General features: G+C 45.6%; 1 protein-coding gene across 1 annotated transcript in view; it reads left to right on the top strand.

The window, feature by feature from the left end:
• The window catches only part of LOC139230187 (complement C4-A-like), a 186,096-nt gene that overhangs the window by 36,274 nt on the left and 135,665 nt on the right, over positions 1-14,157 (top strand). The window contains exons 7-8 of the mRNA XM_070862027.1: positions 4,720-4,807; positions 12,813-12,918. Coding sequence (XP_070718128.1) covers positions 4,720-4,807; positions 12,813-12,918 — 194 coding nt within the window. The remainder of the gene's footprint in view (positions 1-4,719; positions 4,808-12,812; positions 12,919-14,157) is intronic.

The raw sequence follows: 14,157 nt of genomic DNA, 5'->3' as shown, positions 1-14,157 counted from the left end.
CCCCAAATTCAGCCTTTTTCCCAGATTCCCTCTCCCCCCAGATTCCCTCTCCCCCCAGATTCCCTCTCCCCCCAGATTCCCTCTCCCCCCAGATTCCCTCTCCCCCCAGATTCCCTCTCCCCCAGATTCCCTCTCCACCAGATCCCCCCGCCCCCAGATTCCCTCTTCCCCCAAATTGCTTCTCCCCAAGTATCCTCTCCTCCCAAATGTTTCCTCCTCCAAATTTCTTCTGCCTTCCCAGCCTTGGAATGTGCGACCAATCGGTTTCTGGATGTGGCACCGGGCGATTTCTGACAAATTAAATAATTTCTCTGGCTGTGATGTCATCCCAAAACAAACAAATCCAAACTGGAAAAAACAAAGCATGAAAACTGGAACCTTTGCAACGCAATGCTTTCTGTGGCAAGCATTTGTGCATAAGTACATAAATAGACAGGAAGAGAGCTGAATAACAATTTTGCAGCATTATATTGATATTTGCAAGATAAAATATTGAACATGTACTAGTCTCTGAACACTTTACTCGGTTGTAATCTTTTCTTACCTTTCTCAGTACTAAAGGTACTAACTTTTCTGCAGTTCAAACTTTGTGTAACGATGGCTCAGCTCCATGGAGTCACATTCTGGGCACCATACTATAGGAAGGATGTGAAGGCCTTCGAGAGAAATTATTTGTAAGAATGGTTCCAGGGATGAGGGACTTCAGTTACGTGGATCGACTGGAGAAGCCGGGGTTGTTCTCCTTGGAGCAGAGAAGGTTGAGAGGAGATTTGATAGAGGGGTTCAAAATCATGAGGGGTCTGGACAGAGTAGATGGAGAGAAACTGTTCCCATTGGTGGAAGGGTCGAGAACCAGAGGACACAGATTTAAGGTGATTGGCAAAAGAACCAAAGGCGACGTAAGAAAAAAGTTTTTTACACAGCGAGTGGTTAAGATCTGCAATACACTGTCTGAAAGGCTGGTGGAGGCAGACTCAATGTTATCTTTCAAATGGAAGTTGGATAAATATCTGAAGGAAAAAAAAATGCAGGGCTGCGGGGAAAGGGCGGGGGAGTGGGACTAGCTGAGAGTTGGCACGGGCTCAAGGGGCCGAATGGCCTTCCTCTGTGGTATAACCGTTCTATGATTCTATGGACCCAAAATTCCACATTGCCTTTTTTTGGTGCTATTTAAAATTAATGGCCAATTTTTAAAGCCGAAATAGTGCCAAAAAAAACCCCCCGACGTTTCGTCATTTTTCTCTTTGAATTTGGTGCTACGGCAGAAAGACCCTAGTTTCTGTGGGTGGAGCTAATTGATAGTGCCGAAAAACTGCGGCCCCGTTCTGCGCATGCCCAAGCATTTGGGTTTCCAGGGTAACGTGTAATTGTACAGCTTTACTCTGTAGCTAACCGGTGCTAGTTTTCCCGTGCCGAGCATTTTCTGCTCCTCTCCCCGGCCGAAAGGTCCCCACTGCTGCCGCCCCTATCCCTGGCTTGGCTTCCACTTCCCCCCACCAACTCCCAGCCCCTGGGCTTCTTTGGTCGCCCAGCACCGAGTTCCTGTGTCCAGCCGAGGGAGATGAACAAGCTGGTGTATGGAACGCCGATTTCGATCTGACTCCGATTTGGTAAGGTAAGGATTTTCAAGGCCAGTGGTCCCCAGCGCCATTTTTGAAAAAATCCTCATTGGCGAAACTCGTAAAAATGCCGTTGCGGGTGGGTTTGACCCCCAGTGACGTCATAAAAACCTTAACTAAAAAAATTGGGCACTACCTGTTAAGGGCGGCGTCATCATCATCACAGGCAGTCCCTCGAAACGAGGATGACTTGCTTCCACGCCGAAAAGGGATCACTGAATTCATAGGTGTTTCAATGAAGGATCTAATATTCCTGATCCCAAACTACGTCTTGAAGGGTGGAAGATGCCTGTGCGTGGATTTTTTTCACGTGTGGTGGCCGTTGCACACCAGCCACCACACGGGCTTGGCAGAGCTAGGTCTTGGTCCAGTGGCAAGGATTAACCAGGACGACTGGAGACCAGCTCTGCTGCACGGACCTGGTGCACACACATACCGCAGTGTGGGCTGGGCCCGTGCTGCCCCTGGGCCCTCGCCTCTTCTGGACCTCGAACTGTTGCCTCTCCTGGGCCCCGATCACATCCCTCTACGAACTCTTGCCGCTCCTTCACCCCTCCTGCTGTACCTGCCTGCACTGCAATCAGCTGTCGCCCTCCTGCAGCAGCACGCGCTGCTCCCTGCAGTGGTATACCGTCGCAAGCTGCTCCCTCTAATGACCCCGACCTGCTAATGGTCTTGCAGGCTGGGATCGCGCCGATTTCCGGGCCAGGCTGCCGCAAGCTGCTCCCTCTAAACGACATTATAATGTTGGCGAAACTTGCAAAATTAAGTTAGCTCCAAAAAAACACTGATACCTCCAAAAATGTGGAGCTAAATGGTGACGAATTTTGGGCCTTATGATTGTACAACCAAGGTTCCGATTCTTGCTCATTTTGTGCATTGCGGGTCATTTGACCCTAACTGGCTGGGTGGGACACCCATGGTATCGAGTGGGATACCGGTTTCACACCCTGCCCGGTATTACTCTCCACTGACTTGACAAATTCCGGACGGGCACGTTAGGTTCAAATATCCCCCATAGAGTTCAGGCACATACAGGATATGCACATACACACGCACATGCACATGCACGCATGTAACAACAACTTGAATTTATATAGCGCCTTTAACATGGTAAAACATCCCAAGGCGCATCACAGGAGCGTTATAAAACAAAATTTGACACCTTTATCAGGAACGGTAGCATAGTGGTTATGTTACGGGACTAGTAATCCAGAGGCCTGGACTAATGATGCGGAGATGTGAGTTCAAATCCCACCACGGCAGCTGGGGAATTTAAACTCAGTAAATGAAATAAATCTGGAATTAAAAAAGCTAGTATCAGTGATGGTGACCATGAAACTACCGCATTGTCATAAAAACCCATCTGGTTCACTAATGTCCGTCGGGAAGGAAATCTGCCGTCCTTACCTGGTCTGGCCGATATGTGACTCCAGACCCACAGCACTGTGGTTGACATTTAACTGCCCCTCTGAAATGGCCCAGCAAGACACTCGGTTACACCAAACCGCTACAACAGTTCTTCTCGAGGGCAATTAGGGATGGACAATAAATGCTGGCCTTGCCGGCGACGCCCACATCCCTTAAATGAATAAATTAAAAACAAAAATGCCACATAAGCAGATATTAGCGCAGGTGACCAAAAGCTTGGCCAAAGAGGTAGGTTTTAAGGAACGTCTTAAAGGAGGAAACGCACACACGCTGATGAACACAGGCACATTTATAAATGCATGTGCACACACAAGCTCATGCAGACATGCACACGCTCTTATTTATTATATATTGATATCCAATGCCATATCTTTCAAAGCTGGATAATCGTGGCTCAATGAACAGCAAGAGTTCTCATGCAATCAACCGTGGATTATTCTACCTCAAATGAGACGTTGGGGACCTTTGTGCCACTAAAGTTGTGCCATGAAATTGTTGTTCAATAGGTGGAGCCTGGGGCCAATCAGCATTTAGTTGTTTGAAGGGAGCTCTGCCATTGGAAAATGCCTCTTGGTTTCAGGGTCCAAACAAGACACACCCACCTATCATTAAAGTTGTTTCTGCATCTGTGAAAATAGTTACCCATATTCACACGCTGCACACATATACAAATAAACTTACAATAACAACTTGTATTTATATAGAGCCTTTAACGTAGTGAAACATCCCAAGGTGCTTCACAGGAGTCATGAGACAAAAAATTTGGCACCGAGCCACATAAATAGAAATTAGCACAGGTGACCAAAAGCTTGGTCACAGAGGTAGGTTTTAAGGAGCGTCTTGAAGGAGGAAAGAGAGGTAGAGAGGCGGAGAGGTTTAGGGAAGGGAGTTCCAGAGCTTGGGGCTCAGGCAACAGACGGCACGACCACCAATGGTTGAGCGATAATAATCAGGGATGCTCAAGAGGGCAGAATTAGAAGAGCGCAGACATCTCAGGGGGTGGTTGTGGGACTGGAGGAGATCACAGAGATAGGGAGGGGCAAGGTCATGGACAGATTTGAAAACAAGGATGAGAATTTTGAAATCGAGGCATTGCTTAACCGGGAATCAATGTAGGTCAGCGAGCACAGGGGTGATGGGTGAGCGGGACTTGGTGCGGGTTAGGATGTGGGTAGCCGAGTTTTGAATCACCTCTAGTTTACGTAGGGTAGAATGTGGGAGGCCAGCCAGGATGCGTTGGAATATAGCAGAATATCAGTTCAAAATTCCAGGATCTGGGAAGGTGAAAGGAAGACCAATTCACTAAATATATTCAAAAAGGAGTTAGATGTAGTCCTTACTACTAGGGGGATCAAGGGGTATGGCGAGAAAGCAGGAATGGGGTACTGAAGTTGCATGTTCAGCCATGAACTCATTGAATGGCGGTGCAGGCTCGAAGGGATGAATAGCCTACTCCTGCACCTATTTTCTATGTTTTTAAGACGTCAGTTCTGGTGGCTGAATTTGCGGGAGGTGGAATTTGGGACTGGAATCAGTTCTGCTAATGCCTCTGCCCATTTCTCAAACTTGGACAATTCCAATGGGAGGGGTGCAGGTGCTACTTTTCCTTGCAAATATTTAGTGCATTATGATGCATTGGTTGAAACCTAATCCTATGTTGTTGTTAAAGTCCTCCCCAGGTTTGATGTCAAGATACAAGCCGACGAAATGTTCTATCTTCTGACGAAGGATGAGTTCAGATTCAAAATCGTGGCAAAGTAAGTGGAAAGACTTTGGCCTGGATTTTCCAGGTCCCCATGAAGCCGTACTCACAGCGTAGAATGAATCCCCAAATAATTAAATAATTTAATTATTATTCACAACTGGAATAAAAATAAATGTTCCCATTTTCAAATTCAATTAAAAGGCTCTTTAATGAAGCATTTAAAATTAACATTGTATTTTTTGAAAAATAATTTTTAATATTTCAATCCGGGCCAAAATTGAGATGAACTGATTATAAATGTCTGTGAATTATTTTTAATTATTTACTTTTTAGCTTTACATTTATATTAACCCTTACGCTGGTGAAAGCAGGCCCTAAACTGATCACAGCGTACGCCATCATAAGCCATGTAACACCATCGGGGCAGGCCGGGGAGCGGAAGGAACAGCGTGGCGGCCTGGCCCAGTAGGCTGAGCGGCTCCCGGCCTGCGAGCACCATTGAGAAGGCTGGGGAGCGAAAGGACCACTGCAGGGAGCAGCACGTGCTGGAGCAGGAGAGCAACAGCAGTGAAGAGGGGCATCACCAAGATCCAGGTCGGTGATTGGAGCGTGGGCAGATACAGCAGGAGCGGCAAGACCGGGGGGCGAAGGAGCGGTGAGAGTTCATAGAGGGATGTGATCGGGGCCCAGGAGAGGCGCAAGTTCGGGGCCCAGTAGAGGCGAGGACCCAGGGGCAGCACGGGGTCTGCGATATGTGTGCGCACTAGGTCCGTGCACCAGAGCAGGTCTCCAGTCGTCTTGGATAACCCTTGCCACTGGACCAAGACCTAGCTCTGTCAAGCCCGTGTGGTGGCTGGTGTGCAACGGCCACCACACGTTAAAAAAATCCACGCACAGGCATCTTCCACCTTTCAACATGTAGTCCAGGATCTGGAATGTCAGGTCCCTCATTGAAACACCTGTGAACTCATCCCTTTTCGGCGTGGAAGCAAGTCATCCTCGATTTGAGGGACTGCCTATGATGAAAATGCCTCGCTAGTTCCAGGTTTCCACATGCACTGTGCAGGCACTCCAGGGGTGCTTCATTGGCTGTGGAGCGCTTTGGGAGGTGCGGTGGGCGTGAAGGGTGCTGTAAGTCTAAGCTTTTCTTTCTTTCTTTCTTTCTTACTGTTAAGTGTTGGACAGCTTCCTTGCTCTTTTTGCTTTGCTGCTTTAAACGTCGGAATTACACACAAACACAGTTATCGTGATGGCAGTATTAGATCTTTACTTAAACATTCATACTATACAAAACCAGTATGAAAGTTACTGAGAGATGCACTTCACTAAGCCAGCATACGCTCTGCTTGTGAGGCACACGCCTTCCAATCTCGAGAGACTCTAAACTATGTCTCTCCTTACTCTTGTACAAAATTACAGTATCAATGATACATGCAAATAATTAACATACAGACAATGTGGACTAAACGACCATTGTCCTGAAATCATGTCTAACTGCTTCATGAATTACACAAACCAGGTGATCAGCAGGAGTTTATACAAAAGCGGCGAGAGATCGTGGAGTGATGTGATCGGGGCCCAGAAGAGCTGAGGGCCCAGGGACAGCACGGGCCCAGCCCACACTGCGGTATGTGTGCACACTCGGTCCGTGCAGCAGAGCAGGTCTCCAGTCGTCTTGGTCAATCCTTGCCACTGGACCAAGACCGAGCTCTGTCAAGCCCGTGTGGTGGCTGGTGTGCAACGGTCACCACACATTAAAAAAATCCATGCACAGGCATCTTCCACCCTTCAACATGCAGTATGGGACCTGGAATATCAGGTCCTTCATTGAAACACCCGTGAACTTATCCCTTTTTGGCGTGGAAGCAAGTCATCCTCGTTTCGAGGGATTGCCTATGATGATGATGATGCATGCGCGAAAATCCAGAACTTGCGATCTGTCAAGGTTCGCCTTGACAGATCATCCGCACATGCCCTCCCCCCCCCAAAAAAATCATTTTCACTGATGCAGAGTTGGGGTATTTGCCCAACTGCTGCCCAGCAAATGCCCACATATCCCTTACACCTGGTAACAGCAAGGGTAGGGCCTGCTTTCACCAGCGTAAGGGTTAATATAAATGTTAAATTAAAAATGCCTCTGATCCGCAAGAAAAGTACCTGGTGCCTCCGTATCTTCAGACTCTTGCAGTCCTGCATAAAGGCCCACATATCGCAGGGACGCATATGGTTCGCAAGCAACCCTGGGATCACATGAGCCGGCTCAACCAATCAGAAAGGGGATTCCCATTATGCTTATGTTGATTCCAATTATGTATGGAACCCCCATCAGTATTTAAGGACTGACATAAAAAATACAATTTTACACAGCATAAATAAAAATTAATCACCACATGTTTAACATTAATAAAAATACAATTCATTTAAGCATTTAAAACAAAATTTACTTTTTTGAAAAAATAAACTTAAACATTTTGAAAGACGCCAAAAATAACCTAAGCTAATTACGAAGATTTTTAAATGTTTAAATGATTAAAAAAAATTATTCTAATATTTATTTTCACCCTTGCGCTGATGGAAGAAGGCCTTACGCCTGCTTTTACCAGGCGTAAGAGGTTCACGGACATTCACTGGGCAGTAGTCAGGCAAATAGCCCAACTCTCCACCTGCGAATGTCCATTTCCTGCACATGTGGATGATCTGTCAAGCTGAAACTCGACAGATCACAAGTTAAGAACATGCGAACATAAGAAATAGGAGCAGGAGTAGGCCATAAGGCCCCTCGAGCCTGCTCCGTCATTCAATAAGATCATGGCTGATCTGATCATGGACTCAGCTCCCCATAACCCCTTCTCCCCTCATCGTTTAAGAAACTCTCTATTTCTGTCTTAAATGTATTCAATATCCCGGCTTCCACAGCTCTCTGAGGCAGCGAATTCCACAGATTCACAACCCTCTGAGAGAAGAAATTGCTCCTCATCTCAGTTCTAAATGGGCGGCCTCTTATTCTGAGATCATGCCCTCTAGCTCTAGTCTCCCCCATCACTGGAAACATCCTCTCTACATCCACCTTGTCAAGCCCCCTCATAATCTTATACGTTTCGATAAGATCACCTCTCATTCTTCTGAATTCCAATAAGTAGAGGCCCAACCTACTCAACCTTAAGGTGCACAGCACACATGGAAACCCGGAACTTGCAGGGCTGTGTGTACACGGTCATAGGCCCCGTAAAATCCGGGCCATTTTCTCCTGAGTTTGAATATTAAATATTGGGTCAAAAATTGCGGTTGGAGGCTTCCCGAGGGCGGACATCTCCGACCAAACGTTTTTTTACGAAAATACCTGGTAGTCCCGGAGAAACGAACAATTGCACTCCGAAGCCGAGATGCACAGCCCAGTGCAGAGGCCCACGTCTTCCAGGAACGTATGCGCATCCTGGGATCACATGGGCCTGGATCACCAATGAACATGAAGTATTCTCATTCATAGTAAGGAAGCTCCGAGCTCCCATTACTATCAATGAGAATGCCCCTAAAATCAAATAAAACACGAACATAAATTAAAAAAAATAAATTGCATTAAATTAAATGTTTTGGAAAAATTATATTTTTCTGAATTTAAAAAAAAAGTGTTAAAAATAAACTTTCCTTCACAGACAGAGTTTTTGATATGAAAATAAGTAATAACATTAATTTTTTTCTATCTTTTAAAACTCTTACGCTGGCCGCAAAAGTTTGAAAGGACATTCGCTGGGTAAGAGTTGGCAAATAGCTCAAATCTCCGCCCGCGAAAGTCTTTCTCCTGGGGTCGCGTGCGACCTGTCAAAAGACATTTTGACAAAAGACATGTGCCTAAATCCGGGACTTGGGGGGCCTCTTCAGGCGAGTGTGAATTTGGACAGAGTAGATAGAGAGAATCTGTTACTATTGGCAGAAGGGTCGAGAACCAGGGGACACAGATTTAAGGTGATTGGCAAAAGAACCAAAAGCAATGCAAGAAAAAACTTTTTTACGCAGCGAGTGGTTAGGATCTGGAATGCACGGCCTGAAATGGCTTTCAAAAGGCAGTTGGATAAGTGTAATTACAGTCTACGGGGAAAGGGCTGGGGAGTGGGAATAGCTGAGAGTCGGCATGGGCTCGATTGGCTGAATGGCTTTCCTCCGTGCTGTAACCATTCTCTGATTACAGAGACCGAATTTGATTCATATTATCTCTTTCTAAATAACTCTATATAATCATACATTCGTTCGTGTTTAATAGTAGATTTAATAAGATTTTGTGGTGTAATATTCTGACTACATTCTACTTAAATGTTATGCTATAAATCTAGTTATTAGTTCATAATAACTTGTTCAAATGGAATCGTTATCAGCTCCCTTTAAATGGGAGATCGATTTCGGTGACTAGAAAATAAAAATGAATCCAATGGATGAACAATTAATTAGAATTCTAGAATAGAATTATAGAATCAGAGAATGGTTACAGCACGGAAGAAGGCCATTCGACCCGTCGAGCCCGTGCCGACTCTCAGCGAGTCCCACTCCCCTGCCCTTTCCCCGTAGTCCTGCAATTTTATTTCCTTCAGATACTTATCCAGTTCTCTTTTGAAAGACAAGGTGGAGTCTGCCTCCACCACCCTTTCAGGCCATGCATTCCAGAACCCAACAACTCGCTGCGTAAAAAAGTTTATTCTTACGTCGCCTTTAGTTCCTTTGCCAATCACCTTAAATCTGTGTCCCCAGGTTCTCGACCCTTCCGTCAATGGGAACAATCTACTCTGTCCAGACCCCTCATGATTTTGAACACCTCTATCAAATCTTCACTGATCCAAGGAGAACAACCCCAGTTTCTCCAGTCCATCCACGTAACTGAAGTCCCTCATCCCTGGAACCATTCTCACAAATCTTTTCTGCACCCTCTCTAAAGCCTACACATCCTTCCTAAAGTGCGTTCTAATCATCTAGGTATAGTCCGATTTACAACTGCAAAATTGGTCCCCAGTGCGAATATGCCAAGAAAAATGATTTGATAGAAAAACTCACTTGTATTTATATAGAGGGTCCGAAATTCAACCCCGCCGGAAACAGGTCACACCCACCGGTTCTCCTGTGTTCTCACTGCCTCGGTGGATGTGGTAGCCTCTTGCGCAGTGTAGAGAGAAATCTACCTCACATATATTAACCGAGTAATTACAAATATTCTCAAAGTAGATTTGCGCTCCTCTTTAAATTATAGATTGTTCAAGTGATTTCCATGCCCTGGTGTATGAATCAATGGCCCAGAATTTGCTGGAGGATGCATCTCACGGCAAGCTCTGTTAGTTAGACTTGTTCGCTTAGCCTTCAGCTCAAATAATTTTTGCCCTGTAACTTGCTGGAAGTGCGTGCTGGTAATGGCACGATGAGAGCAATGGGGCATCTGGGACCTCCATGAACGATGGGACCAATAGTCTATCACCTGAATAAATGAGATTAAACGATTGAGAAAAAAACAGAGGAACGACGAAATGGGGTGAATTGGAGTCAAATCAGGCACAGAAAGACAAATAAAGAGACGAAAGGAAGGTAGAAAATAGGAGCAGTAGTAGGCCATTTGGCCCTTCGAGTCTGCACCTCCATTCAATATGATCATGGCTGATCCTCTATCTCAACACCATATTCCTGCTTTCTCCCCATACCCCTTGATGTGTCTAGAACTCTATTTATCTCCTTCTTAAATATATTCAGTGACTTGGCCTCCACAGCCTTCTGTGGTAGAGAATTCCACAGGTTCACCACCCTCTGAGTGAAGAAATTTCTCCTCATCTCAGTCTTAAATTTCCTACCCCATATCCTAAGACTTTCCACTTTGCTGTCTATCGCCCAAAAAATGAGCAATGTTCCAGCGATGTTCGATGTTCCAGCCTTACCAATCGCTGGCTCATCGCCCATTTTTTGGATAACGATTTTCCACTCAGCAATCGGCCAATGATGTCAAATGGACGATGCAAAAGGTCAGCGAAGTGATGCTCGCCCAATGAACGGCCAGCGATGTGGAAGGCAAAAGCTTCCCTAGCAACGGCCTTCTGCGCATGTGATTTTAAATTTTATTTCCAGTTGGCAGCATTGCACGTGTTTCAGGAGGTCAGGGGTCAACCACACATGCGCAGAAGGCCATTGGAGAGAGAGAGGAGAGATAAAGGAGTGAGTTGTTGGAGGGAGGAGATTATTGGAGTTTTATGGTGTTTTTTGCCTTTGGAGATTTGGATAAAGTGTTTTTTGCTGTTGGAGAGTTGGAGATTTGGATAAATTGTAGGTATGTCATCATCATCATCATCATCCGAGAGTGTGGATGGGGATCGGAAAAGGGAAAAGCCATTTTAAGTCAAGGCCAACGAGGCCCTTGTCAAGGAGGACCACTCCAGGTGGTCAGAACTTACCTGGGGTGCTAAGGGCAAACCTCCACCCCGGGCGTACAGGAAGCTGTGGTCTGAGATTGCGGACATTGTCTCCTCGACGTCCCAGGAGGCGAGGGGACCCGACCAGTGCCGGGAGCGCACAGAGAAGGGGACAGTTGGCCAGATGACCTTCCCCTGTTCTTATTGCTTATGTTCTTATGTTGTCAACCTGAGAGTAGCACAAAGGCTGCTTTCATGACATGACATGACATTACATCATCCGTACATTGCATTTTAATTAAATGATGTTACATTACTTTAAAACTGTTTCACACATTACTCACGCGACGCATGGGAGGGTCCCGCAACACCACGGGTGGTGGCCAAGCGACTGGTGGTCCCCACCAGCACTGCTGCACACTCCTCCAGCTCACTTAAAGTCTGCATGTAAGCAGGGACCCCTCCGGTGCACCTCCACTGCGCCCTGTTGTTAGATATCTTCCTCTGCAAACGTGAAAAGAGCATGGCATAAACTAATTGACGAGATAGTTTCATGGAAAGACAACAGCTTCAAACGTTACATGCAAATGAGATCCACAATTGATGCATGGTTATAACAAAGATCAGGGTGTTTTGGATCTGCATGTGTATATATGCATATGTATGTATGTATGTAAGAATTTACAAAATTTAATTCAATCCAGGAGATTTACTATTACAGTTTTAATTACAATCTTCATCAATACAATATAAAATCTGTACTCAAATCCTCTTGCAATGAAGGCCAACATTTGCTTTCCTAACTGCTTGCTGCACCTGTATGTTTGCTGTCAATGACTGGTGTACAAGAACACCCAGGTCCCTCTGTACATCAACACTTCCCAAGCCATCACCATTTAAATAATACTTTGTCTTTATGTTTTTCTTACCAAAGTGGATAACTTCACATTTATCCATGTTATACTGCATCTGCCATGTGTTTGCCCACTCACTCGACCTATCTAAATCACCTTGCAGTGTCTTTGCATCCTCCTCACAACTCACAATCCCACCTAGTTTTGTGTCGTCAGCAAACTTGGAAATATTACATTTGCTTCCCTCATCCAAATCATTTATATATATATTGTGAATAGCTGGGGCCCAAGCACTGATCCCTGTGGTACCCCACTAGTCACTGCCCGCCACCCGAAAGATTGGTTTATGAGCGAGAGATAAAAGGGACAGAATGGGAAAGTAAGAAAAAAAGCCGAATGTAAAATTGGACATTTGAATAACCTCCAACATCAATTCACTACCTGAAGGAATGAGACTCCACACTTTTAACTGCTTGCTTTTTGGGCCAGAGAGGTTGATTGCCAGTCGTTAACAATGATCACGTTGTTAAAAGGGCACTTACGCTGTTAATGACTAGACTTGACTTCCTGTCACGGGTTTAACGGACAATCAATGTGCGAATGCAGCAATTTCATGAAACTGATGGGGAGGCTAAGGGTGTGATGTTGTTTTCGCAGTGTTAATGGCAGAGCTGTGCAAATCGTCCAGCGACTTGTGATTCGCAATGCACGGGGTATCTGTTCCCCACCACAATGCGCTGTCCGATTTGCATATTAGTAACATGTGCGCTATTCTTTCAGCAAATTCTGGGCCATAATGTATATTAAACTTGACTGTTGTCTTTCAAAGGCACACATATGGTAAAGGTGTGGATGGAAATGCGTACGTCAGATTCGGGATCATCCATGGCAGTGGGAATAAGACATATATTCAGGGTCTAGAGCAGGAATTAAAGGTATGTCTTTATGGTTGTTACCTCGAGACACGGGCATCTGGGTTTAATGGGTTAGTCATATTGCGGTTAAATCCATATTATTCAGCTGCGGCAGCATTCATAGAAACATAGAAACATAGAAACATAGAAAATAGGTGCAGGTGTAGGTCATTTGGCCCTTCGAGCCTGCACCGCCATTCAATAAGAGCATGGCTGATCATTCTCTCAGTACCCCTTTCCTGCTTTCTCTCCATACCCCTCGATCCCTTTAGCCGTAAGGACCATATCTAACTCCCTCTTGAATATATCCAATGAACTGACTCTCTGCGGCAGGGAATTCCACAGGTTAACAAGTCTCTGAGTGAAGAAGTTTCTCCTCATCTCAGTCTTAAATGGCCTACTCCTTACCCTAAGATTATGTCCCCTGTTGGACTTCCCCAACATCGGGAACATTCTTCGCGTATCTAACCTGTCCAGTCCCGTCAGAATCGTATACGTTTCTATGAGATCCCCTCTCATCCTTCTAAACTCCAGTGAATAAAGGCCCAGTTGATCCAGTCTCTCCTCATATGTCAGTCCAGCCGTCCCTGGAATCAGTCTGGTGAACCTTCGCTGCACTCCCTCAATAGCAAGAATGTTCTTCCTCAGATTAAGAGACCAAAACTGAACACAATATTCCAGGTGAGGCCTCACCAAGGCTTTGTACAACTGCAGTAAGACCTCCCTGCTCCTCTAGTCAAATCCCCTAGCTATGAAGGCCAACATACCATTTGCCTTCTTCACCGCCTGCTGTACCTGCATGCCAAATTTCAATGACTGATGAACCATGACACCCATGTCTCGTTTCACCTCCCCTTTTCCTGATCTGCTGCCATTCAGATAATATTCTGCCTTCGTGTTTTTGCCCCCAAAATGAATAACCTCATATTTATCCACATTATACTGCATCTGCCTTGCATTTGCCCACTCACCTAACCTGTCCAAGTCACCCTGCAGCCTCTTAGCATCCTCCTCACAGCTCACACCGTCACCCAGTTTCGTGTCATCTGCAAACTTGGAGATATTACACTCAATTCCCTCATCTAAATCGTTAATGTATATTGTAAAGAGCTGGGGTCCCAGCACTGAGCCCTGCGGCACTCCACTAGTAACTGCCTGCCATTCTGAAAAGGACCCGTTTATCCCAACTCTCTGCTTCCTGTCTGCCAACCAGTTTTCTATCTATGTCAGTCCCTTACCCCCAATACCATGTGCTTTGAT

The sequence above is a fragment of the Pristiophorus japonicus genome, chromosome 19 (assembly GCF_044704955.1).
Source record: "Pristiophorus japonicus isolate sPriJap1 chromosome 19, sPriJap1.hap1, whole genome shotgun sequence".
Classification (NCBI taxonomy): domain Eukaryota; kingdom Metazoa; phylum Chordata; class Chondrichthyes; family Pristiophoridae; genus Pristiophorus; species Pristiophorus japonicus.
The sequence above is the reverse complement of the archived record's forward strand: the minus strand, read 5'-3'. Positions and strand labels throughout refer to the sequence as shown.